Here is a 20231-nt window from a genome sequence, read left to right as displayed (position 1 = left end):
AAATGAACAAATAAATAATTCCTTTTAAAAAAATGTTTACAGATAAAGTGTGATGTGTGAGATTCGTCTCACGATTGCACTGGGCAAGACGAGAGCAAGAAACGAGACTGGCCATGAGTTGACAACTGCTGAATCTGAGTGAGGAGGACAGGGAGGTTTATCATACCATCCTGTCTACATTTGCACATTTCGGCCCAATAGAGACCCAGCTCTTGGCTAGTGTACTCCACAGGTCCAACTATCATAGATAACCACCAAGGACACACCCTTTATGGTGACTATTATTGAAACCAAAAACATGCTGGTGAGGATGTAGAGAAATTGGAATCTCTGGTAGGAATGTAAAATGGTAGAATGGAAAAACAGTATGGCCATTCCTTAAAAATATTAAATATAAAGGGCCAGAAGGTTGCGTAGAGGTTAAGGCACTAGCTCCCACGTGGCCAGCTGTGGGAGGTTAAGGCCCTGGATTCCACATGGCCCACTGGACCCAGCGGCCTGAAAAGCACAGTGAGTGCATGTGCATATATGCCCAAAATCCTGACAGGAGACTGGAGGAGAGGAGACTGCAGCATGGCCATCCTCCCTGTAGGGTAATTTCTCACTTTCTCTCTCTCTCTCTCTCTCTTTCTCTCTGTCTCTGGTGAGTGCACACACTTTATAGCAAAAACTACATTTTAAAAAATTAAACATAAGGGACCAGCAGTTAGTATAATGGCTATGTCACTGAACTCCCACGGAGCCGATCACGGTTTGAGTCCCAGACCCAGTGGCTAAAATCTCACGCCGGGCGCGTGTGAGTGAGTGCCCAATATCCCAAGAGGAGAATGTAGAAGGGATTGCCATCCCCCCCGGGGAGGTGATTTCTTGCTTTCTATCTCTCTGACTCTCTCTGACGGTCTGGCAAGTGCACGCGCCCTATAGCAAAAACCTCTCAAAAATAAATAAATTAATAAACATAAGGGACCAGCAGTTAGTGTAACGGCTATGTTGCTGGACTCCCATGTAGTCGTCCATGGTCCAAGTCTGGGACCCAGTAGCTTAAACTCACAGTGAGTGTGTGTGCGTGTGCATGTGTGCCCAAGATCCCGAGAGGAGAAAGGAAGAGAAGGGATTGTGGTGTGGCCATCCCCCCTGGGGAGTGATTTCTTGCTTTCTGTCTCTCTCTGTCTTTCTGGCGAGCACATTACTATATGATCCAGCAATTCTGCTTCTGAGTACATACCTAGAGAATAAAAAGCAGGGTCTTGATATACTTGCACACCCATGTTATAGCACCATTATTCACAACACTCAAGTGGAGAAGCAATCTGAGTATCCATCAGTGGCTGAATGTATAAATAAAATGTGGTATATCCGTAAAATAGAATATTGTTCAGCCTTAAAAAGGAAAGAAATTTTGACACAATAGAACATACATGAACCATGAGGTCATTATGCTAAGTGAAAAAAATCAGCTACAAAATGACAAAATTTGTGGGGTTTTTTTGTTTTCTTTTTAAAGAATTATTTTTATTTAACTTTATTTTTTATTATATCATTATTATTTTTCAGTTTGATCAGAGAGAGACAGAGAGAGAGAGAGAGGAAGTGAGAAAGCAAGCCACCAGGTCCGAGACTTGAACCGTGGTTGGCCAAGTGGGAGTCCAGCGCCTTTAACCACCACGCCACTTGCCGGCCCCACAAATGATAAAATTTGAATGACTCCACTTACACGAGATCCCTAGAGTAGGAAAGTTTATAGGTCCAGACGATAGGATGGTAGTTGCCAAGAGGTGAAAGGAGATTAGGGAGTTACTGTTTAATGAGTGGTTTCTGTCGGGGTAATGTAAGCTTCTGGAGATGAATACTGTGATGGTTACACAACTGCATGTATTATACTTACTGGTACTGAACTGCACAGTTAAAAACAATAAATTTGGGGCTAGCCCTGTAGCATAGTGGTTAAGGGAGCTGGATCCTACATGGCTGACCACAATTCCAATCCTAACATCAGTGGCTTGAAAAACACAGCAGGCACGTGTACATGCATACCCAGAATCCTGATGGGAAGAGGAAATGGAGGCATAGGGATTTGTCATTTTGTGGGGGCAGGGTTCTCACTCTCTCTTTCTGGTGAGTTTATGTACCTTCCAGCAATTAAGAAAAAAAAAATTTTTTAATGGTAAATTTTGTCATATGTATCTTACCACTAAAACAAAACAACAAACCCCAAGGAACAGAAGAAAAAGAAAGAAAAATCATATGTGTCCAAACTCTTGGCTCTTCTAGCCAGCTCAGGTTAGCCTAGACACCATACCTCAGCGACTTCTCGAAACAAGGGTGTGGCGAGCACTGCTGCGGGGGAGAGTTGCAGAGAAAGGGAAAGCGTCAGCCTCGGCACATGGTCTAGTGTCCAAACATCACCTAAGGGAAGACCAAGACAGAAGGATTTTTAACTGGATCTGAAGGTAAGTGTAAAGAAAGATACCTTTTGGAACTAATCATAAAAATCCAAGCATAGGTAAGACCCTGAGAAACATCTCCAAACATAAATTCATAGCCCCCCCCAAATGTGGTCAGAGACAAAACTTTTCCCAACCACAAACCTGCTCTCCCTTCCCCTGTCATACTCTCATCGTTCAGAACACAGACTCTACTGGGTTACAAACCCAAAGGAAAGGACAAAGGAAGGAAGGAAGGAAGGAAGGAAAGAAGGAAGGAAGGCAGGCAGGCAGGCAGGCAGTCCAGAAGAAGAAGAAAATGAAACAAGACAAAAACAATAAAAGGAAAAAAAGGGGGGAGGGGACACTTTAAAAAGGGAAAAAATAGAGGGCATGGTGGTTAAGGCACTGGACTCCCACAAGGCCAACCACAACCCCAGACCCAGTGGCTTAAAAATCACGGCAGGTATGTATATGTGAGTGCCCAAAATCTGGAGAAGAGAATGGAGGAGAAGGGATTCTGGCATGGCCATTGCCCTTGCACAGTAAGTTTTTACTTTCCTTCCCTGTCACTCTCCGGCAAGCATGTGCATCCCTATGGCAAAAACTTGGGGTGGGGTGGGGGATAAATAAATTTAAAACAAGACAGAAATAAGAACAAAAAAAAAAAAAAGAAAAAAATTCCAATTCTAGTATTTACTACTCATGTGACCTTGAGCAAGTTTCTCCACCTCTGTGTCTACTTCCCAGTTTGTAAAATGGGGCTACTACAGAGAGTAAAGGAGTTAATACTTGTTGAACTTACAATACAAAGAAAACACACATGTCCATCACGTATTATGCCACCAGTCTCAGGGGCCAGCATGCTCGCCTTCATCGGCTGTCACAGTGCCCCAGCAAACTGCTAACGGGAAGTGCCCAGGGAGGGCAGAGACAAGGGAAGTGGATGGAGCCTGCTTTACCCTGCCCACAGCTCCCCTGCAGTGCTCAGGGCGCCTGCTGATGCTGAGCAAGCAGCGGGTCAGGGAGTGGGGACAGGCAAGCTCAGGAAAGTCATATCTGGAGGAGAGGCCGGTGGGGCTGAGAATGAGAGAAGAAATGGAAAAGGCTGGTGGGATCCATTTTTTAAAAGGAGGTGGTCCGGGACGTTAGGTGGCGTGGTGGTTAAGGGTGCTGGACTCCCACATGGCTGACACCAGTTCATGTCCTGGACCTGACGGCTTGCTTTTTCATTTTTTTTCCCTCTCTCTTTCTCTGTCCCTCTTTAGTCAAATTTAAATAAATAAACAAAGTTATATAAAATAATTCTTTTTTTTTTTTTGGAGAGGTTTTGTTTGTTTGTTTGTTTTGCTATAGGGCGCGGGCACTCGCCAGAAAGACAGAGAGAGACAGAGAGACAGAAAGCAAGAAATCACCCCCCAGGGATGGTCACGCCGCAATCCCTTCTCCTCCGTTCTCCTCTCAGGATCTTGGACATGCATGCACACGCACCTAGTGTAAGTTTTAAGCCACCGGGTCTGGGACGCGAACTGCGGTCGACTACATGGGAGTCCAGCGACATAGTCATTGCGCTAACTGCTGGTCCCCCTAAAATAATTCTTAAAAACAGAAAAAGTAGGTGGTCCTTGGTCCCAGCAGATGGCGTAATGGTTACATAGCTGGATTCGCACGTAGCCAACCACGGTTCAAGTTCTAGACCCAGTGGCTTAAACTCATGCCGAGTATGTGTGTGTGTGTGTGCATGCCCAAAATCCTTAGAGGAGAATGAATTATGGTGTGCCCAACCCCCTTAGGTGGTGATCTCTCACTTTCTATCTCTCTATGTCTCTCCAGCAACTGCATCTTCCCTATAGTAAAAATCTCTCTCTCTAAAAAAAAAGCAGGTGGTCTTCGACTATAGGTGAACATGAGAATGAACCACTTTGAGAACTCTGGAAACCACGACTGCTTGACCACATCCCCGCAGACTCAGGTTGAGAAACGCTAGTTAACAGTCCATCAGGTACATGTACCACCAATGACATCATAAATTTCTCATCCCAGGATTTCTACTCCGCCCATGCTCATGCTAACCCTGCACCCCCTTACTGGACTTCCTTTTTGTCTTGACTTTGACAGAGCAGCATTAGTGTGGATTCTAACGGAGAGATGTTAATAGAAATGTCTACAAGAGAAGGCGAGGGGAAGAAACCAGTTGTCCCAATACTGCAGAAAGGAAATAAGAGAAAACTCTGCCCCAAAGTCTTTCCTTTTCTTTCTTTCCTTTTTTAAGAATTATTTTATTGGGGCTGACAAGGGGTGTGGTGGTTAAAGGCGCTGGATTCCCACATGGCTGACCATGGTTTGAGTCCCAGACCTGGCGGCTTGTTCTCTCTCTCATCTTCTCTAGTCAAGTTGAAATAAACGAGTGAATAAATAAAGTTAAATAAAATAATAAATAAATAAGAATTATTTTATTTAGGGGCCAGCAGGTGGTGTGGTGGTTGAAGTGCTGGACATTCCCACATGGCCAACTGTGGTTCGAGTCCTGGATCTGGTGGCTTGCTTTCTCTCTTTCTTTCTCTATCACTGATCAAATTAAAATAAATGAATGAATAAATAATTTTTAAAAAATAATTATTTTATTTAACTTTATTTAATTATTTTAATTTGAGCATAGTGGGACAGAGTGAATGAGAGAGAGAGAGAAAGTGAGAAAGCAAGCCACTAGGTCTAGGATTCAAACCATGGTAGACCATGTAGGAGTCCAGCATCCTGAACCACCACGTCACCTGCCGGCCCCAAGTTTTTCCTTTTCTCATTTGCACCTTCACATTTAAAAATGTAAACTAACACAAAGCAGACACCATGCTGTCCAGTGGAGGCAGAAGTTGGAGGCCAGAGCCAGGGCCAGTCTTAGCTCTGTCACCCAGAAATAAGTTCTGCGGTGTTCCAGTGAGTGCGCCTGGTTATATGCTCCCGGATAACCCTGCTCCCTCCCACCACTGGAGTCTGCCCATCACATGGAATAACACAGCGTTGCTGCAGAGAGGGCTCACAAGCCTGAGCACCAGGCTTCCCTGACCCAGGCTGGCTACTGCTCCCAGCTCACCTGAACCACACACTCACGCGTGGATGTACAGAGCTTGACGGTTTGTAACCTGTTACTCCCTCTTCACTAGGAACTCACCAGCGAGGGAGCCAAGGCTAGCGCTCAGGTTCCTCCTGCCTGCAAGGACCACCCTGCCCCTGCACTCTGAGCGGGGAGGTCAGCGTTCACATTTCAGATTTACCAAACCTCGAATTCCCAAGGTGCCCCTGGTAGGGCAAACACGTTCCTTCAGTCTGCTATTGAGACGCTAACTAAAGTCCTCGCCATAACTACCACATAGCTTAGTGTGTTGTAAGATCAAAACTAGAAAACTCTGTCCTAGGACACTGATCTAGATTTGAGGTTCTTCCAGCACTAGAAAGATTAAGGGCTGTCAGAGCCCAAGAGCTTCTAGGAGACTTACACTTCAGCTGCTCACCCTATGCGCGAGGAAACTGAAGCCTAGAGAGGGGAGGTAATCAGATGAGAAGAAGCTCATAAACCGATGAGTCTTCATTACTGTGGAAGATTCTGTGACCCCTAGCATGGTCACAGGGAGGGCCCTTGGCCTTCCCATCAGAGGGGCTAATGAGACCTACTCACAGTTACCTCCTCAAATCTCTTCATCAAGCCCCGAGAACGAGGCTTCTTTAGCCCCAAGGTCAGCGACATGGGCCCACCTCAGACCAGTTAAATCAGAGTCTCCAGCAGTGGGTCTCCCCTAGATGCCCTTCCCTACATGGACTTCCTGGCTGATCCTAAAAAAGTGCTGGTGAAGCATTTTCTGACTGGCTCTGTCTCCACCCAACTGGCTCACTCTCACCTCCCTCAGATCTCTGCTCGGAAGTCTTTTCGCCCACGAGATTTCTCTTCTCTATTTAAAATAGAAAACCTGCCTCCCTAGCACCCCTCATCCACCATCCCTACTGTGTTTTTCTCCATAACGCTTTTCACCATCTCTCATCTTACTTGTTTAGTGTCACTAAATCCGAACACTCTGCAACATTAGCTCCATGAGGATAAGGTTTGATTTTATTTCCAAGTATATTCCCAGTGCCTAGAATAGTGCCCGACACACAGTAGGTCCTCAGGTATTTATTCTAGAAATTAACAAATACATCGGAAACACTGGTCTCAAAACATGCCTCCTACCGAAAGATCATGTAAAAGCTGATGATACCCAAATCACCTCTCTACTGATCTCATCTTGGCAAAAGCCTTTTACAAAAATATAGTCCAGAAGCCTAATGAAACAGGAACCTTTTAGTAATAAGTATTTCCAGTCAATTAATCCAACCCACACAGGTTTGTGAGTTGAAGACAATTTGTTGTGAGAATAAAACTATGGAGACAGAAAGTGAAGCTGGAAAGCGATCAAATAAATGGACTTCAGATGCCACCCTGATATTTTGGGGGCTCAGAAGAAAGCCTGAGAGCTCTGATGGCTCCTCTGGAACAGGAACCAGCTTCTCGGCAGATCAGAAGGACAGAGAGGCCCCTTGCCAGCACTCTCCGCCATAGGCAGACCTTCCTTTCCTTTTCTCCCGCTTAGACCCCACCTTCTTTCAAAACCCGCTGGAAACCTTTGCCAACACAGCCATGCGGCAGTTGGGGAGCAGCCTGCCTTACCAAGTCTCACTAATGTCATCTGCTCCGTCTCCAACCACCCATCCTTGTCCCCTCCTTCCTCACTTCCTCTGGCCTCTCCCTACAGGGTCACCCTGCATGTCCACGACCAATCCTCCCCAAACACTGTTTTCATCAGGTCACTTTCTCTGCCCAAAATCCTAAAATAGTTCCTATAGCCTACCACACCAGGTCCAGCCCTCAAGCCAGGCTTTCAAAGACCCTCCAGAACGAGGCCTAGACCAGGCCTACTGATTTTGTAGTAGCCGTTCCTTCCCCTGCCTCAGAGCACCAAATCATGCCTTCCCCTTCAACAGCACCAGTAAGAAATAAGACTGTGAGGACCAGTAGGTGGTATAATGGGTTACGTGGCTGGACTCCTATGTAGTCAATCGTGGTTCGAGTCTGGACCTGGTGGCTTAAAACACATGCTGAGCATGTGTGCGGCTTGTTCTCTCTCTCATCTTCTCTAGTCAAATTGAAATAAACGAGTGAATAAATAAAGTTAAATAAAATAATAAATAAATAAGAATTATTTTATTTAGGGGCCAGCAGGTGGTGTGGTGGTTGAAGTGCTGGACATTCCCACATGGCCAACTGTGGTTCGAGTCCTGGATCTGGTGGCTTGCTTTCTCTCTTTCTTTCTCTATCACTGATCAAATTAAAATAAATGAATGAATAAATAATTTTTAAAAAATAATTATTTTATTTAACTTTATTTAATTATTTTAATTTGAGCATAGTGGGACAGAGTGAATGAGAGAGAGAGAGAAAGTGAGAAAGCAAGCCACTAGGTCTAGGATTCAAACCATGGTAGACCATGTAGGAGTCCAGCATCCTGAACCACCACGTCACCTGCCGGCCCCAAGTTTTTCCTTTTCTCATTTGCACCTTCACATTTAAAAATGTAAACTAACACAAAGCAGACACCATGCTGTCCAGTGGAGGCAGAAGTTGGAGGCCAGAGCCAGGGCCAGTCTTAGCTCTGTCACCCAGAAATAAGTTCTGCGGTGTTCCAGTGAGTGCGCCTGGTTATATGCTCCCGGATAACCCTGCTCCCTCCCACCACTGGAGTCTGCCCATCACATGGAATAACACAGCGTTGCTGCAGAGAGGGCTCACAAGCCTGAGCACCAGGCTTCCCTGACCCAGGCTGGCTACTGCTCCCAGCTCACCTGAACCACACACTCACGCGTGGATGTACAGAGCTTGACGGTTTGTAACCTGTTACTCCCTCTTCACTAGGAACTCACCAGCGAGGGAGCCAAGGCTAGCGCTCAGGTTCCTCCTGCCTGCAAGGACCACCCTGCCCCTGCACTCTGAGCGGGGAGGTCAGCGTTCACATTTCAGATTTACCAAACCTCGAATTCCCAAGGTGCCCCTGGTAGGGCAAACACGTTCCTTCAGTCTGCTATTGAGACGCTAACTAAAGTCCTCGCCATAACTACCACATAGCTTAGTGTGTTGTAAGATCAAAACTAGAAAACTCTGTCCTAGGACACTGATCTAGATTTGAGGTTCTTCCAGCACTAGAAAGATTAAGGGCTGTCAGAGCCCAAGAGCTTCTAGGAGACTTACACTTCAGCTGCTCACCCTATGCGCGAGGAAACTGAAGCCTAGAGAGGGGAGGTAATCAGATGAGAAGAAGCTCATAAACCGATGAGTCTTCATTACTGTGGAAGATTCTGTGACCCCTAGCATGGTCACAGGGAGGGCCCTTGGCCTTCCCATCAGAGGGGCTAATGAGACCTACTCACAGTTACCTCCTCAAATCTCTTCATCAAGCCCCGAGAACGAGGCTTCTTTAGCCCCAAGGTCAGCGACATGGGCCCACCTCAGACCAGTTAAATCAGAGTCTCCAGCAGTGGGTCTCCCCTAGATGCCCTTCCCTACATGGACTTCCTGGCTGATCCTAAAAAAGTGCTGGTGAAGCATTTTCTGACTGGCTCTGTCTCCACCCAACTGGCTCACTCTCACCTCCCTCAGATCTCTGCTCGGAAGTCTTTTCGCCCACGAGATTTCTCTTCTCTATTTAAAATAGAAAACCTGCCTCCCTAGCACCCCTCATCCACCATCCCTACTGTGTTTTTCTCCATAACGCTTTTCACCATCTCTCATCTTACTTGTTTAGTGTCACTAAATCCGAACACTCTGCAACATTAGCTCCATGAGGATAAGGTTTGATTTTATTTCCAAGTATATTCCCAGTGCCTAGAATAGTGCCCGACACACAGTAGGTCCTCAGGTATTTATTCTAGAAATTAACAAATACATCGGAAACACTGGTCTCAAAACATGCCTCCTACCGAAAGATCATGTAAAAGCTGATGATACCCAAATCACCTCTCTACTGATCTCATCTTGGCAAAAGCCTTTTACAAAAATATAGTCCAGAAGCCTAATGAAACAGGAACCTTTTAGTAATAAGTATTTCCAGTCAATTAATCCAACCCACACAGGTTTGTGAGTTGAAGACAATTTGTTGTGAGAATAAAACTATGGAGACAGAAAGTGAAGCTGGAAAGCGATCAAATAAATGGACTTCAGATGCCACCCTGATATTTTGGGGGCTCAGAAGAAAGCCTGAGAGCTCTGATGGCTCCTCTGGAACAGGAACCAGCTTCTCGGCAGATCAGAAGGACAGAGAGGCCCCTTGCCAGCACTCTCCGCCATAGGCAGACCTTCCTTTCCTTTTCTCCCGCTTAGACCCCACCTTCTTTCAAAACCCGCTGGAAACCTTTGCCAACACAGCCATGCGGCAGTTGGGGAGCAGCCTGCCTTACCAAGTCTCACTAATGTCATCTGCTCCGTCTCCAACCACCCATCCTTGTCCCCTCCTTCCTCACTTCCTCTGGCCTCTCCCTACAGGGTCACCCTGCATGTCCACGACCAATCCTCCCCAAACACTGTTTTCATCAGGTCACTTTCTCTGCCCAAAATCCTAAAATAGTTCCTATAGCCTACCACACCAGGTCCAGCCCTCAAGCCAGGCTTTCAAAGACCCTCCAGAACGAGGCCTAGACCAGGCCTACTGATTTTGTAGTAGCCGTTCCTTCCCCTGCCTCAGAGCACCAAATCATGCCTTCCCCTTCAACAGCACCAGTAAGAAATAAGACTGTGAGGACCAGTAGGTGGTATAATGGGTTACGTGGCTGGACTCCTATGTAGTCAATCGTGGTTCGAGTCTGGACCTGGTGGCTTAAAACACATGCTGAGCATGTGTGCATGCATGCCCAAAATCCTGAAAGGAGAACGAAGGGACTGCAATGTGGCCATTCCCCTGGGGGGTGATTCCTCACTTTCTGTCTCTCTGTCTCTGTCTGGCAAGTGCACGTGCCTTATAACAAAAATCTCTCTTAAAAAAGAAAGAGACTGTGGAGACTGGAACGGGCTGGACCATGTTACCTCTACACCATCCACATTCATTCTTTCCCTTTGCAACTTCTAGCAACACTGCCCTTAACCACTCCCTCAACATAACACACACACACTCTCCACATACGTGTGCATGCACACTCATTCATTCATTCAATGGTAATACCTGAGTGCCTACTACGTGCCAGGCATCGTCCCAGTTACTGTGGATCCCACAGTAAAAGAACAGACTAATTTCCTGCCCATGCAGAGCTGACAATTCACTGGATAGAGACAAACAGGGACAAACAGATTTGTAAATGTCAGACAGTCACTTCACCTTTCTGAGCTGGGGTACCTCTCTGAAATCACAAACGGGAGTGAACTTATTCTCATTTCTGAAGCACATGAGTGAGTACAGCATGTGAATATGAGGGAGGGGGTTGTGGGCAAAGGGGGGAGCCAGAAGAAAAGCCCTGAAGCGGGAGCAGGAGAGGAGGCAGCAGGCGGAGGGCAGCAGGCCCCTACAAGGGCTCCCACTTCCACTCTGAGATGGGAGACTCCAAGAGGACTGGAGTGGAGGAGCGGGAGGGGCAAGGTGCTCAGCCTGACACTGTGCAGGGGTCACTCCCCGCTGCCTACAGCTCTCAGCAGTCTAGGACTAGGAAAAAACACAGAGGTTTGTTTTCCTCTTGAATGTTCCTGAATTTTCTAATCTGAGCATAGATTACTTTCTTTTATAAAGAGATTTTTGCTATAGGACGTGTGCGCTTGCCAGAGAGACAGAAAGCAAGAAATCACCCCCTTGGGGGGACAGCCAGACTGCAACCCCTTCTCCACCATTCTCCTTTCGGGATTTGGGGCATGCACGCACACGCTTCTGGAGTGAGTTTTAAGCTGCCAGGTCTGGGACTCGAACCATGGTCCACTAAATGGGAGTCCAGCAATGTAGCCATTATGCCATCCGCTGGTCCCAAGCATACATTACTTTTTAAACGAGGGAAAAAACAATCTCCTTGACCTTTAAGACTCAGCTCAGAACCCACCTCTGCCTCACAGCCTGGGTACATACCAGTGCGAGCTCACACTGTCCGCATGCTCCTGGCAGCAGGAAGACCCCGGGTGGGCCCAGAGTCAGCAGCTAGGCAGGTGGCCCAGCAGCACTTCCCTGCAGCAACTGCTGTGCATGAAAGTGTCCTCGGCTGCCTTCACTTCCCTCCTGCCATGCAGGAGTGTGTCCCTTCAGACACCCTTGCCCCCAAGTGCCTCCCTGAGTCCCACTCTTTCTCTCAGTTGACTTAATTAATTCCTAGTAATTAAAGCTCCTGTTTGGTGAGGAACTACAGAGAGTCTGGCCTCTCCCAGAGAGTGTAAATATTTTAAAAGAAGACTCTAAAATTGAAATGCAAAAAAAGTGTTAGGCATTAGGGAGAGGAATGGTGCTATAACGGGGGAATAACAGGCACTGGGGTTCTTTTCTGTGGATAGGGGATCGCCCTCTCCTAAAGGGTATGAGCACTTAGGGAGACACGGGAGTCTACAGAGAAAGATGAGACTACATCCTGCCACACCTCTCTCTTCCCAAACAGCCATTCAATCCGTGCTGGGTATGAGAGAGCGTTCCCCAGAGGTAACCCAGTCACCTCAGAGGGTGACCTGCATGGGAGTAACCACTGCTCTGAGAAAGGCCTCCCCTCAGGCCCTCTGGTCTGGGAGCACGTCGTTCTCTAATTGCTTTCACTGGGGGACTCCTGGAGGACCAAGTTCATCTCACGGGATGCTTTTCTGCTCAGTGAGCACCCAGCTCTGCCTTGGACCCAGGATAGGCCTTTCATAAGCAACTGTAGGTTACTGATCAAGGATGGCTCCGTTGCAAAAAATCTCTGCAGGATTTTAAATGCAAATAAACAGTCTAATTAAGAATAACGGTAGTATTAATCATACATCTAATATTGTTAAGGGCCTGAAGATTTATAGCCTTAATGAAGTATTAGATGGTGAGGCAGTTTTTACAACCTCAGCCGACGCAGTTCACGTCTGCAGAGGCTAATACAGCAGAGGCAGAGGGCAGCCCTTCCCCACACAGACCAGAGTCCAGCTGGGCCAAGCCCAGAATATGGACAGCCGTTCAGTGCCCGCCTGGGCTCTTTTCTCTGAAAATGCAAAAGCTCTGCCTCCAGCATGTTTTCAGGCCCTGGAACAGCCCCAAGGCAGTTTGTACTTATAATGGACGCTCACCTTCAAAATTTCTCCCTGTGGCCTCACCCTGTCTCCCTCTGCCCTTCGGTTTGCTTAAGGAACACCTTCAACTTCAGGAACTGAACTGGCAGAAAGGAGCAGAATGCTGTCAAGTGCACCAAACCAGGGGAATGAAAGTGGAGCCAGAGCCCACTCCACTGGCTCACATTCAGCCCTAGTTGGCCAAGGGCAGTGTGGATAAAATGTTCCTATATCCAAGGACAGAAGGAAGGAGCTCCCTCCACCTTTCACCCAGAAGAGGAACAATCACAAGAATGCATGTGAGGCTTAACAGGGGAACTCCCTGTTTCCAGTCCCTGGACCCCCAGGTTGTCATAGGGCGGGCGCCACCACGCCCATGAACCCCCAGGTGGTAACACCAAGGCTTCTAGCATCTCCCTGCTGACGTGCTGGAGACTGAGCTCAGTGTCCACAGGAGGCCAGGTGATCATTCTCTAGAAGTGCCCTACAGAAAACATCCCACAGACACAGTAAGTCAGGTCGCACTGTCATCAGCTCCTCCCAGCAGGTGTGCCCTGGTTCTCAGAATGTTGGGACCACCTAGCTCAGAGGTGCTGGGCTACTTCGCCTGCTGGGGAGGAATGGAAGGAGCATCTAACAAAGAAACAGACCTCAAGAGTGACCAAAGAGTGGCCCAGGAGGTGTGGCCAGCTCCAACACCATTCCTCTTCTGTAGTGACAGAGTTCTACGAGGCATTTTGAGCTTTTGCTTTAGGCCATTCAATGTTTGTCTCCAAAATGAAAACAGATGTTCTGCTTGTTTGTTAGTGCTCGTTAGGATGAAATAGAAGCCTCCGTAAGATTCAGATGAGGGGGCAGGATGCAGCGCAGCAGTGAGATACAGCTCTCCAGGCCAGCACCACAGAGAGTGGTGACAGGCTGCTCGAGGGAAGCTGGATCCTGCCTGGCAACCATGATTCTAATCTCCATTCTGGTCAGCCCTACACATGCTGGGTACACGCAAATGCCCAAGATCCAGCGGGCTGGAGGACTGAAGGAAAGGACCAATCATGGTGTGACCAGGCCCCATGAGGATGCTGTCTCTGTCCGTCTCTTTCTCACCCCCTCTCTCACAGGAACACATGCGCTCTATCGTGAATAAGGGGGAAAAAAGTGATGCTTGACAAGGCTGATGACGCACATGGTGCACTTCCAAGGCCATACCTGGAGACCTCTCTGAGTTGGCCAGTATGTGGGCACCCGTGACCCGAGGCTGGCTTAAGCTGGAGATGGATCACAGCATCTAGATCTTGTTGGGGATCTGCCTTTCTCTGCCTGTCTCTGCCTCTCTCTCTCTTTCTCTTATTCATGGACAAAATTAACTTTTAAAAAATTTCAAATGAGAGATAAAACAAAAACCACCCCAATCCCATCACTCAGAGATAAGGAGATCGTATAGTAAACTCTGCCCTGAGTAGAAAAGGCAAATCTACTCTTAGTGGGACCCCGGGGGTGTAAGTCTTGTGTTCTCTGGATGAGCCTGTGGGTTTCATTTTCCAGAGGACCCTTAATGTCACCTCTAGACAACTCAAAAAGTGTCAGTTAAAATCGGGACTAGCAGTTAATGTAATGGCTATGTTGCATGCGTGCATGCCCAAGATCCCAAGAGGAGAATGGAGGAGAAGGGATTGCAGCATGGCCATCCCCCCTGGGGGGTGATTTCTTGCTGTTTCTCTGTCTCTCTCTGTCTTTCTGGCGAGCGCACATGCCCTATAGCGAAAACCTCTCCAAAAAAAAAAAAATCAAATTTAAAATAAAATTAAATTTAAAGTAAAAGTTTAAAGTTTCAGAATATTTGTGGGGACTCCAATCATCCTGGAGCTCTCAAAAACAGATAAAGTGGCCAGCAGGTGGCATGGAGGTTAAAGAGGCTGGATCTCACATGGCCGACTAATGGTTCTAGATCAATGGCTTGAAAAACACAAAGGGTTGGGACCAGCAGGTGGCATGGTAGTTGAAAGGCTGGACACCCACATGGTTGACTGCGGTTTGAGTCAGCTTGGCAGCTTGCTTGCTCACTCCCCCTTACACCCCCCATCTCACTCTGGTGAGCACATGTGCCCTACAATTTTTTAAAAATAATAATAAATAAAGTTAAATATTTTTTTAAAAAAAGAAAGAAAAGAAAAACACACAGGAGAATGGAAGCGAGAGAACTGTGGCATGGCTATCCCCGCTGAAGGGATGCTATTTCTGTGTGTGTGTGTGTGTGTGAGTCTTTCTCCAGCAAGCTTAAAAAAAAAAGACATAATTTAAGTCACACAGACCCCCTCACCCACATGCACTGACTAAAGACTAGACTTTTTCTTTTCTTTCTTTCTTTTTTTTTTTGGAGAGGTTTTTGCTATAAGGCGCATGTACTCGCCAGAAAGACAGAAACAGAGAGAAAGAAAGGGAGAAATCACCCGCCCAGGGAGGATGGCCACACCACAATCCCTTCTCCTCTATTCTCCTCTCGGGATCTTGGGCACGCACGCACATGCACCCAGCATGAGTTTTAAGCCACTGGGTCTGGGACTCGAACCGTGGTCGACTACATGGGAGTCCAGCGACATAGCCATTACGCTAACTGCTGATCCCAAGACCAGACCTTTTCTTCACTTAAGTCTCAGTCTTGGCAAAGGCGAGGCACTTAGCAAGCAAGTCACACAGCGTGCAGTGGACATCCTGCGAGTGCTGAGGCCTCTGAGGAAGGAATCTGTGGTGACACTACCGAGTATGGTACTTGGAAGGTGTTCATCAACTCTCCTTTGAGCCACAAAAAGGATCAGATGTGTCATATCACACACATACGCACACACACACATGCACACACACTTTCCTGCCACCAAACACAGGCAAATGGTTGTAAAGTAGCATTCTGATCTTCTAAAAACATTGCTCAAAAGTAAGTAGCTCGGGAACCAGCAGTTAGCGTAATGGCTATGTCGCTGGACTCCCACGTAGTCGACCGCGGTTCGCATCTCGGACCCGGTGGCTTAAATCTCACGCCGGGCGCGTGTGCGTGCGTGCCTAAGATCCCGAGAGGAGAATGGAGGAGAAGGGATTGCAGCGTGACCATCCCCCCTGGGGGGTGATTTCTCGCTTTCTGTCTCTATGTCTCTGTCTGTCTGGCGAGCGCACACGCCCTATAGCGAAAACCTCTCCAAAAAAAAAAAAAAAAGTAAGTAGCTCATGGATATCACATCCTAAACCCCTCGAGCAAGAAAGGGGAGGGCAGTGGACCAGATGTCCACAAGTGGAAACACAGATTTTGGGCACAGGCAACTGCTCTGCCTCACCGCCATCAACATTCAGAACCCCTTCCCACTCAGGATGTTCCTATTTTTGAAAAAAAAAGGAAAAAGAAAGGTGAAAACAACTTACATAGAAAGAGAAATGGAGATAAAGATCTAATACAGGGCCCAGGAGGTGGCATAGTGGTTGGAGTACTAGACTCCCACATGGGCACTATAGTTTGAATCCCGGACCTGGTGGCTTGCTTTCTCGCTTTCCCTCTCTCTGTCTCTTTGTGGTCAAATTAAAAATAATAATAAATAAATAAAATTAAATAAATAATTCTTTTTTAAAAATCTAATACAAATATCAAAATGTTAAAACATTAACAGTAGCTCTATTTTGTAGCATTGTTCCGTGAGTTATTTTTTCCTCTGTATACCTATCTGTATTTTCTAAATTTTTTTACATGAATATGTGTTTCTTTTGTAATTTTTTTTAAAGAGATATTTGCTATGGAAACATGCACTCACTGGAAAGACATAGAGACAGAGAGAAAGAAATTGAGAAAGCACCCCCTGGGGGGGGTGGCAATGCTACAATCCCTTCTCCTCCAGTCTCCTCTCAGGATCTTGGGCATGCATGCATACATGCACCTGGCATGAGTTTTAAGCCACTGGGTCCAGGCCTTAAACCACTGTCGACTACATGGGAGTCCAGTGATGTAACCATTTCGCCATCTGCTGGCCTCTCTTTTGTAATTAAAGTTTTAAAAGAAAAACAAGTAATCCACAATCTAGATTAGTCTATTTAGATTTTACTTTTCACAGCCTGAAAAATACAAATTTGAGCTCCCAAGGGTCTGCTACTCTTCCCAGTATTGGAGAAACAGGAAGAAGTGTAAGAAGAAGCGTAAAACTCTCAAAGATCAAGGGACCAGCAAATGGCGTAATGGTTACATTGCTGGACTCCCATATAGTCGACAGTAGTTCCAGTCCCAGACCCAGCAGCTTAAAACTCACCCCAGGCTTGGGGCTGGCAGGTGGCGGGGTGGGTTAAGGTGCCTGTCCCCCAGGCGTGGTGGTTAAAGGTGCTTGTCTCCCATGTGGACAACCGCGGATCAAGTCCTGGATGTGGTGACTTGCTTTCTCACTTTCCTTCTCTCTCTTTCTCTGTCTCTCTCTGATCAAACAAAAATAACAATGATAAATAAAGGTAAATAAAACAATTCTTTAAAAAAGACTCACATCGGCATGGCCATCCCCTCCTGGAGGGCTGATTTCCCGCTTTCTGTCTCTCTGGCAAGAGCGCACACCCTATAGTAACAATCTCTCAAAAAAAAAAAAAAATCCTCTAGAAGATTCTAATCCAATAAGAAAGTTTACCGACAGGGTTGGGTTGAGGGCAGGAATGATTACTTTCTTTTTTGTCTCTCATTTGTAAGGAAAACAATGATTTTAAACAAACTGTTCCTTCAAAAGCATCCCAAAGCTCCCTACCGCCTTCCAAGAGTTCACCCATCTCTGCTGCCAGATCGACTCCCAGGCGTCGGCCCACCATGACACAAAGAATCTGCAGACCTTCTCCATTAAGGCGAGGAACCCTTTTCTTACATTTTGTTTCTGAAAGTTTTCCCTCCTCTTCCTTAAGTTTCACAAACACAGAACCTCACGCAAATAACACAGTATCATTCAATCAATCAATAGCATTGTTGACCACACTGAATAGTGCTTGAAGGAGGATGATGTTAACAGAAAGGGTTCATTTTCATGGAGCCCGAGAAATACAAACAGGAATTGAGGAGCAAGAATTTGTTAGCTGGTCCCAGCCCTAGCCAGAAGCGGGGTGGGGGCGATGGCCAGAGTGCAGAAACATCTGTCACTCGGCAGTTTCATTTCTCACAGGCAGTTAATACCCTCCGTGCATTTCTCGGTCTCTTCCAAGTCTGGTTAGTGAGTCAGTCTCCCTGGCCCCAATCAGCTCTGAGTGCCCTACAAAACTGAATTTCTGGTCTACAAAAGCTGAGAACCAGATCCCAGAGCACAGTGATCTGGCCAAAATAAAGCTGCCCCCGGGATGACATCTGTCCCACTCTCTGACTGTAACACTCTGACTGCAGGGTGTATGTCTGATTCTTCTAATACTCTGAACGCAGAGTAAGACCCAAACTCGGACCTGCCTTCACAGCCCTAACTCAGCTGTGCAGCCTCATCCCCAGGCAGTTGGGCCTCCTTACGGCTCCCTGCTTTCCTATTTATGGCTCTCTCTACCTGGAATGTACTTTGCCAAATTCCACTTGTCTGTAAAACTCCTATTCTTCCTTCAAAGCCCAGTTCAAAAGTGACCTCCTCCCTAAGGCCTTCCCTAACTTCTCTAGGCATTTATTAATAGTTCTTATTGCTTCCAAAAGCTCTTTCACCACAACCATGCTAGAGAATGTGAGTACACCGCAGCTCTTCCTTTAAAACACCTGACCTCCCCTGGAAACAATGAGCTTTTGGAGTCAAGGAACTCACTTTGTATCCACAAATTTTTGCACAGTGGCAAGCATAAAATGGAAGAATGATATTGAATGATTGATCGTCTGGAACATGGCATTAACTTATTAAGTGAAAAAGGGAAAGAAAAGGGGATCATCACACAAAATTCAAGTTAAGTTATCTACATATTTAACCTCACCCAAAAATGACCACAATATGTCTGAGAGGCAACATGGATATTTTAAAATTTTAAATACAGCAACTCATCTCTGAACTAAGTAGAAACTGTTTACATGACTTAATTGGACTTGTGCAACAACCCTTTGAAGTACATACTTTTATCTGCATTTAAGAAAGAGGAGGTCTGGCAGGTGGCATGGTGTTTAAGGGTGCTGCATTTCCACATGGCTGACCCGGCCATGATTCAAGTCCCATACCTGGTGGCCTGCTCTCTCGTTTTCCCTTTCTCTCTCTGTCTCTGTCTGGTCAAATTTTTAAAAGAGAAAGAAAGAAAGAAATGTTTAGGGACCAGCAGATGGCATAATGCCTATGTCACTGGACTCTCATGTAGTCGACTGCGGTTCGAGTCCCGGACCCAGTGGCTCCCAATCACCATGGGCACATGTGCATGCATGCCCAAGATCCTGCACATGTGCATGCATGCCCAAGATCCTGAGAGGAGAATGGAGGAGAAGGGATTGTGGCATGCCCATCCCCCTCTGGGGGGGGGTGATTTCTCACTTTCTGTCTGTCTCTCTCTGTCTTTCTGGCTTGTGCATGTGCCCTATAGTAAAAAACCTCTCCAAAAAAAAAAAGAAGAGGAAACTAGGGACCAGCAAGTGGCATGGTGGTTAAGGGTGCTGGACGCCCACACGGGCCGACTGCAGTTTGAATTCCAGAACTGGCAGCTTGATTTCTCACCTTCCCTTTCTCTCACTCACTCTGTCCCTCTTCGGTCAAATTAAAATAAACAAAGTTTTTTAAAAATTCTATTAAAAAAAAAAAAAGGAGAGGAAACTGAGGCACGAGAAAGTTTAAATAACTCAAGATCATCCGGCTAGCAAATGTTAGAAGCAAAAATGTCGCCTGGCTCCAGATCCAGCAGGATCTGGAATTAAGTAGACCTGGGTTACAAATGTGGCTTTGGGTAAGTCACAGATCCCTCCTGGGCTTGTTTCCTCATAAAATAAGTATGATAACCTCCTTCTGTTAGGGTGTAGAAGGGTTTAAGTTAGGTCTTTAAAGTCCTAGCAGGTACTCCACAAATGCTAATTCATTTTTCCTTCCCTTCCTAAATGCTGGGTAAAGCAGACACAGAGGAAAAGAATCTCTCCCAAGTTTGCTGAAGGCTTTTCCATACAGATCAGGTAGTTAGACTGCTCAACACAAAAAGCCTTTCCTTACCTGTTTATCTCCAAAGTCCCTTTCTAGCAGGGCCCAGAGACCTTTTAAAATGTACAAGTCATGTCACTCCCTAAAAAAAAAAAAAAAAAAAAAAAAACCGTTCAAAGGCTCCTAATTACACTGGAGATGCAATCCAAACCCAGGAGGGAAGGCATTCTGCCCCAAGGCCCCAGGGATCTAACCCAACCGGCCACCTCTCCAGCCCACCTCTCCGCACACTCTTCTCCCCTGGCCCTTTCCCCCTCCAGCCCCACAGGCCTCTTTCACTTCCTCCAACTGGCCAAGCTCTGAGCTGCTCTACAGAAGGTTAACTCTTAACCCCCTCGGGTCTTGGCTGAAAATGTCACTTCCTTAGGGAAGGCTTCCCTGAGCCCCCAACTCAAATTCATTTCCTACCAT

The 20231-nt window shown here is 46.6% G+C and overlaps 1 protein-coding gene across 3 annotated transcripts in view; it reads right to left on the bottom strand.

Moving 5' to 3' along the window:
* Positions 1-19902, bottom strand: part of ZNF592 (zinc finger protein 592) — a 51742-nt gene extending 31840 nt beyond the window's left edge. For 2 of the 3 annotated variants that reach the window (XM_006152843.3, XM_006152845.3), the window contains exons 1-2: positions 19833-19902; positions 2300-2406 (exon numbers count right to left, since the gene is read on the bottom strand). Coding sequence is in view for 1 of the 3 variants with exons in the window: in XM_006152842.3 (XP_006152904.1) it covers positions 1226-1268 (43 nt within the window). In the remaining 2 variants the exon portion in view is untranslated. Of the gene's footprint in view, positions 1-1225; positions 1381-2299; positions 2407-19832 lie in introns of those variants that run through there. The other variant, XM_006152842.3, reaches the window with a different exon arrangement.
* Positions 19903-20231: the final 329 nt, after the last annotated feature.

This window comes from Tupaia chinensis, unplaced genomic scaffold (assembly GCF_000334495.1).
Source record: "Tupaia chinensis unplaced genomic scaffold, TupChi_1.0 Scaffold000359_1, whole genome shotgun sequence".
Taxonomy (NCBI): domain Eukaryota; kingdom Metazoa; phylum Chordata; class Mammalia; order Scandentia; family Tupaiidae; genus Tupaia; species Tupaia belangeri.
This window is presented reverse-complemented; position numbering and strand designations above follow the sequence as displayed.